General features: G+C 44.4%; 1 protein-coding gene across 1 annotated transcript; it reads right to left on the reverse strand.

Moving 5' to 3' along the window:
* Nucleotides 1-2,959: 2,959 nt before the first annotated feature.
* LOC133517494 (uncharacterized) lies at nucleotides 2,960-6,296 on the reverse strand. Its single transcript, XM_061850829.1, has 2 exons — nucleotides 3,159-6,296; nucleotides 2,960-3,010 (listed from the first exon to the last, which is right to left on the reverse strand). The coding sequence occupies exons 1-2, from the start codon at nucleotides 6,294-6,296 to the stop codon at nucleotides 2,960-2,962; spliced, it is 3,189 nt and encodes a 1,062-aa protein (XP_061706813.1).
* Nucleotides 6,297-7,311: the final 1,015 nt, after the last annotated feature.

A 7,311-nucleotide genomic window follows, 5' to 3' on the forward strand; every position in this document is an offset into this window, starting at 1 on the left:
AAAATAAATAGTTTCCAAGGTATTGAACTGTTCAGAGTACAGCTCCGTGTTAGGTACTTAATGTTCAACATCTGTTGTCATTCGATAATTTTTAATTTATCGAGCACTTTATATGTTTTGTACTTTTTATTTACTGTATGTTTCTTTTATAGTCGCGTCTGTATTGGGAAAAAATACTGAAGTTACTTTAGTCTAGTCATTCCGACTTTTTTTTAAAGAATAAGGTTTATGTGCCGAGATTATTGTGTACTCCTAGGTATACAGATAATAAAACTAAAAAACAAAAAAAGCATAAAGAAAAATAATCTGTAAAGCATCATTAGGAACCATTTATAATTGACTTCAAGTTTAAAATATATGGCCTTATTTGATGCAAATTAACTATAAAATGTATATAGCTCACAGGTGTATGTGAAGTCCCCAATTTTGGTCAACATAGTTACATTAGGTACTATACCTATATTAAATACTAACCCAAAACCTTAATAAATACCTAAATCTTCCTCAAGCATCACTCTATTGATAGTTGAAAACCACATGAAAATTCGTTTTATAGTTTTTGAGTTTATCGCGAACATACATACACACCTGACCCGGGTTTGGACCCGGGTACGTCCTTAACCTACGTCCAAAAGAGAGGTATGGGCATTGTGAATGCCATCTCGCTTTGTGTGGTAGGGCATAGCCATTAGCCAGTGGATGTCATTCCAGATCTAGAGCAGAGGCCAACTGGGGAAGTACCTCCACCTTACAGAAAACAGCAGCCAAATAACACTAGACCCTACTCATAGTATTGTGTTCCTGCCTGTGAGTAAGGTTGCCATAGCTCAACGAGGGGGGGCGGGTTTAGGGTCGGCAATGCGCGTGTAACTCCTCTGGAGTTGTAGACGTACATAGCCTACGGAGACTGCTTACCTACGGATACGTAGTATATTTTAAAAAGACACAGACGGATGCGGCGGTGGATTTTGTTTCATAAAGTGTAGTTGTTACAAATTAGCGCGGTTTTAATCAAGATGCAATGCCAATCGGTAACATACTGGATCGAGCATAAATATCTACACTCGCCGGTAACAAGCGATACAACAAGAGAAATTCAGTCCAACAGGATTATCATGCACGGGACTAACCTGAGGTTGCAGCAATGGTGGAATCCTCTCGATGTGACTGGTTCTTCTTACGTTTATCACCTTTTCTTCTTTCACACGCCGGCCGGCGGTACGGTTAATAGTCTTAGGCCTTTTGTCACGCGCGATAGAACACTAAAACACTTAGGTTTCGTTGCTTAATCCATAAAAACGATTTAAATCGGTAGCGGTCGATCCGCACGCCTTATGCGTTTCGTTAGTTCTCTCTTTTGCCACCAGAGGCGCTCTGCTGATGGCTGTCCTTAGCATGTCGTCCGATCATTTTCGGGCGATCCTATTGGCTTAAAAATTCAATATTGCATCGCTGTGAAGTGCGTCTTGACATTGCATCGATAAACGGTTTGAAGCGCGCGGAATATGATTAATTATTTAAAAACTAAACGTTAAGAACGGAACATTCCGCCCACCAAAATACCAATGGGATTTTCCCGATGAAAAAGAAAACGTTATTTAACTATTGATAAGACTACGATTTACGAAACTAATCTTAAAACTAGGTAATAGTATTTTGGAGTGATTATTCGGATGGAAGAGGACATAGTTTGACCAGGGGCCTTTTGACTAAGTTATCCTTCGCGGTTCTCACGGTAGCCACCCGAACTACTCCATCAGGTCCGTTATGGAGAGAAACGATCGTCCTAACGGCCAATGAAGAGGAGGTCGGTTCTCGTCTTTAATAAGCACGAGTGAATTTACGGTTAACGGTGTCGAGTCTTTGGTCCATTTTGCCCGCTGAGTTAAAGCATGTAGGTACTCATTTTGCCAGCGTTTCCAGAACTGCTGTTGGAACGCTTGTATGAGTTGCCACCGGTTTAGTCGATTAAGTTTAACGTCCGTGTAGTCAGAGTCTGGAACTGCGGTCAGTGGCTCTAATGTCAAAAAGTGACCGGGTGTGAGGACGTTCAGATCATTAGGGTCGGAACTTAATGGACACAAAGGCTTGAGTTCAAAATCGATTCTATTTGAGCGAAGTATGTCGATAATTGTTCGAAAGTTAAGATCTGGTCACCAACGATGCGATATAAATGTGTCTTGGCGGCCTTAATCTGGATCTCCCATATCCCTCCAAAGTGTGGAGCGGACGGGGGGTTGCGTTTGAAAGCGATACGCTCTGCGTGCGAGGCTCGCTCGATACACGCCGCTAGTTGTGAGCTCGCCCCGACAAAGTTAGTACCACAATCCGAGTGACGTTACAACGGCCACGACGGGAAACGAAACGACGTAGAGCTGCGATGAAGCCATCGGTCGATAGCGTTGACACTACCTCCAAGTGCACGGCTTTTGTGCTTAAACATACAAACAGGCATAGGTAGGCCTTATCAATTTTCGCACCGCGATGGGATCCGAGTTTGATGCGAAACGGGCCACCGAAATCAACGCCGACCACGGAAAACGGTTTAGCCTGATTGACTCGGAAGGCAGGAAGGTCGCTCATAAATGGTTGCAGAGGCTGCGGATGCAGACGGTAGCATCGGATGCATTTTGAAAGTTGGTGTCGTATCGCTCGCCTAGCCGAGATTATCCAGAATTGCTGCAGGACTAAATAATGAGTCGTATTTATACCAGGATGAAGGTTTTTCCGATGGACGGATTCATAACGCGTGTCGTAAGTACACACTTTCTGGGCAATAGCGCAGGGTGCTTATGTTCGAATTCCAAACCGGAGCGTGCGAGTCGTCCGCCCACCCTGAGAATACCTTGGTCGTCAAGGAAAGGATTTAGTTTGCGAAAACTGCGAGGTAACTGTTTTTGCAACTTAAGTTTCGATATGACATCGGAAAAATGACGATTTTGTAAATGCTTAACGATTGCTAGGAGCGCGCGATGGCGCTCGACCTCCGTTCCGAAAAGGTATTCAGATCCTGAAACGATGTCACGCACGTTAGTACAAAACCTACGAACGTAAGCTAGAATGCGACAGAATTTGTCCAACGACGAATATCTCTCAAACAGCCGATCGATTATTGACGTTTGCTGGATAGGTGCGGTTTGGCTTGTTACGAGAGTTACACGACGCTGTTGGGAAAGTACGACGTTATCGTTGTTGCGATCCTTCGATAGATCTGATGGCCATTCAGACGGCGATTGGGAAAGCCGCTCTGGGCCCGCCCACCATAGCGAATTGGTTAATAGTTCCCGAGGCAACTGCCCACGTGAGCAGATATCTGCGGGATTCGTTCCAGAGGGAACGTGTCTCCAGCAAGCGGTAGGAACGATGTCCTGCACGTGGCTAACACGATTTGCGACAAATGTCACCCAACGAGAGGACGGAGCGCGCAACCAAGCCAATGTAACGGTTGAGTCGCACCAAAAGTAGGCTTCGCGAACAGGAAGCCGTAGCATGTGGATGCGGCAAACGAAGTGGACGCGGATGGAGCCATCAGGCTCGGTGATACTTAGATATACGACGGCGCCATACGCTATCTCAGAACTATCACAAAACCCATGCAGTTGATACGATTGAATACCTTCGATGGCGAATTTGCGAGGAATATTCAGATCCCTACTTTGAGGAAGCTGATGGAAGAAACTGTTCCATTGCGATACAATTTCCGGAGGAAGCGTTTCATCCCATGAAGAGCCGAGAATCCAAAGTCTTTGGATCAAGGCTTTGGCTTGGATTGTCAAAGGAGACAAGAAACCCAAAGGGTCAAAGATTCTGGCAACCTCACTCAGAATCGTTTGTTTGGTACACGGTTGATTAGACGGTTGGACGTTACAAACGAACGAGTCTGAAGCGGGCTCCCATTTAAGGCCAAGGACCTTAACGGTTGTGACTTCTGCCTCGGTGAATGCGATGGCGTCCGGAAGACACATTTCTGAGGGCATATCCCTTAGAAGTTCGGGTCGATTGCTTACCCATTTTCGTAGCTCAAAAGAGCCGAGCTTAAAAAGAGCGATAACTTGTGACTTGATGTCACGAGCATCATCCAGCGAAGAACTTCCGGTAACGACGTCATCGACGTAAATATCGGAAGTTAGAACGGTTTTAGCCTTCGGGTACTTATGACCATCGTTGTTGGCCAATTGCTGGATCGTTCGGCAAGCAAGAAACGGAGCCGAGGAGACCCCGTACGGTACGGTGTTGAATACGTATTCCTGAAGAGGCTCATCTGGGTTAGCTCGCCAGAGAATACGCCGGTAATCACGGTAATGCGGAGCAACGGTAATTTGACGGTACAGTTGGTGCACGTTGGCCATAGATGCCGCTTCGTGCTCCCGGTAGTGGAAAGGAATCTCCGCATTGTTGGATGATATCTTTGGAGCCGCGTTCTTAGCAGGCATCAAAGACATGTGACAACTTTCGCTGTAGTCATCGGTCATGAAATCAACATATTGTTGTTTCAAGTCTGGATCACGAGAAAGGCGCTTTTCGATAGCATGGAAGCGTCGTACCGCTATCTCCCGAGAGCCTTCAAACACAGGCTCAGCGTTATCTTTGAAGGGAAGACAGACGACGTACCTACCAGTCTCGTCACGGTAATGCTCGTTTGTGAAACTATTTTCACAGCGTTGTTCATCTGGGGTTAATCGGGAAGAATGCGGAACGGTATCGATCTCCCAGAAGCGTTGAACGATATTGTTTAAGCTATCATCCTTATTAGGTGATGGTACACTTAATAAAGACGACGACGCTAGTCGGGTTTTTCCGACTATCAGCCATCCGAAGACAGAGTTGAGAGCACGCGGTTGATTGACGCAGCGTTTCAAACGTTGGTCGAGAAGTGACTCAGCAAAGACGTCGGCAGCGAGCAAGACATCAATTGGACCAGGAATATCAAAACCAGGATCTGCTAACGGTAATGTTTTGAGGTCATCCCATCCACTCATATTGAGTCTGCCTATAGGCTGATCTGCACATATGTGCGGTGAAACAAACATTTCCAGACGGAAATGTACGGTGTCCTTGGCACCTATATCACAGGTGACCTGGCCAGTCACTGATGCAGGTGCACCCCCTAGGACGCACGGCCCATCACTAGTCGCGGTAGGCTTCAACTTTAGCCGCTGAGCCGCGTGTGTGGTGAGGAAATTATTTTGACTTCCGGTGTCGAATAACGCGCGGAATGTCTGAAACTCGCCCGAAGCATCACGAATTTGGACGAGCGCGGTTGCCAGCAGCACGGTCGTATTCGAAGGTGAATTGGACGGAGTTAACGGTTCTTTAGCCAGCAAGACGACTGAGCTTGATTTTTCACCAGAGGGTTTGGGGTTGCTGGCAGCTTCCTCTCGGTGTAACAGAGTATGGTGCTTCCGCTTGCATTTCTGACAAGAGAATATCGATGTGCACTGTCGCACTGAATGAGACGCGTTAAGACAATTATAGCACCATTTCCTCTCTGTAGTAACAGCCATTCGTTCGTCCACCGATTTCGCTAGAAAGACCTTACAGGCTGAAATGTGGTGCTCTTCACCACAGAAGGAACATTTTCGAATAACTTTCAGAGTTCCCGAAACTTTCGGTTTCACCTCTTGTTTGTCACCACCTTTTGGAAGGGGGTTCACAGTAGGAGAGAGGAGTGTATGCGTGACGTTATGTCGCTTCGGTTTCTGTAAGGTTCCCGTTGCCTCTTTAGAAGTGTTCGCGTTTTTAGAAGTAACAGCGGTAAAGTGCGTATCGCGCAACAAAGCTTCGCTTTTCCCGTGTAGAAATGCCCTAATTTGCTTGTATTGAGGCATTTCCACGTCGGCGTGTTTTTCTTCAAACTCGCGTCGTAGCTTGGTATCTAACTTCGCAAGAATATTATAACAAAGGACAAAGTCCCAATGTTCGGTCGGTAATTTCAACTGTTTTAAGATAGTTAGATTTTCATCGATTGTATCTAGCGCATGTCGAAAATCTTGAGCGTTAGCCGTATTAAAACTGACATCTAAAATGTCACGCCAACACGTAAAAGCTAAGTCGCGTTTGTCCTCGTAGCGGGACTTGAGAGCATCGTATGCACTTAAGTAATGTTCACTTGCAACAGGAAACGTTCTAATTAACGATAAAGCGTCACCGCGTAAAACGGACACTAAATAATTAAATTTCTCAATTTCCCTCAAAAGGGTAGATTCGTGAATAAGCGCATTATAAGTCGCGATGAACTCGGGCCACTCTTTAACAGCACCCGAAAAGGTCGGTAGTGAAATTTTTGGAAGCCGCATATTACTACTGTGAGTACTATGCGAACCCGTTGGAATGTCCTGTCTCGAAATATCCGGTTGATGAGACGAACACGGTAAAAATTTACGCTGAATGGCAACTACGTTAAAATACGCTTCGTCGAATCTTTCCTGAATTTCATTCTCACTGTCGTCGACATCATCCCCTAATAGATCCGAAATGATAAGGTGAGACTCTTGAAAACTATCAGCTATATTTTTTATCTCCTGACAATATGAAAGAAATAATTCGACTTGTGAATCATCGGTATTGGCTAAGGTCCCTATTTCCAAAGCCTTCGCTATACGGTTATACGCTATAGTTCGTTTACGTCGTAAACTCGGTAAGTTGTTGACGGTATAAGCTTTATCGGTACATTTTTTACCTACAGATTTACGCCTTGTTAGGTAAGACATTGTTTAAGTTTAGAAAACAATGTTTACTAATACGCAAATAATATACGCTAAAACAACAAGCTCGTATTTAAAAACACTATACGTTATCAGTGATAGCACAAATAAAAACAGCTTCGATGTTTGTATAACGCGACAACTATTGAAACCGGCACCCTGAGTTCGCGGAATTAATGTAGTAAAATATATCAACTCGGTCAATTTATATGAAAAAGAACTCAAGAAGCACTCGGAACGGTTGGCGATGTTCGAAAAAGTCGATAGAAAATAAAATGAAAGAAAGTCCAGTATAATTTTCTTATTTTAATTCAACGAAAATAATTCGGGCAATATGAAACTACGAAATAAGTAATTAAAAAGTTTGAATATCTTCCTTCAAAGTTATTATACGATAACGTTCGATTTCCAAATTTTAAATATAATGACAATTTTTAATACGATAAGTCGAGCGGTCAAAATAAGGAAATGAGTTATACGAATTTCGAACACCTGGGTGTTCGTTTTGAACAAAGGAAACGGACCAACGTAACGCGTGACTACACTACGTACAAAACTCCGTAAGACGGGTGCCTCGTTACACTGGGAGGTTGTCAGGTTGATTTCT

Source organism: Cydia pomonella, chromosome 4 (assembly GCF_033807575.1).
Source record: "Cydia pomonella isolate Wapato2018A chromosome 4, ilCydPomo1, whole genome shotgun sequence".
Taxonomy (NCBI): Eukaryota; Metazoa; Arthropoda; class Insecta; order Lepidoptera; family Tortricidae; genus Cydia; species Cydia pomonella.

What these genes read in the sequence shown, in the direction of transcription:
- LOC133517494 (XM_061850829.1), bottom strand. Translation starts at nt 6,296, where the DNA reads ATGCGGCTTCCAAAAATTTCACTACCGACCTTTTCGGGTGCTGTTAAA. An exon ending in TACTTTCCCAACAGCGTCGT is followed by an intron (nt 3,011 to 3,158) that starts GTAACTCTCGTA and finishes ACATCGTTTCAG; the next exon opens with GATCTGAATACCTTTTCGGA.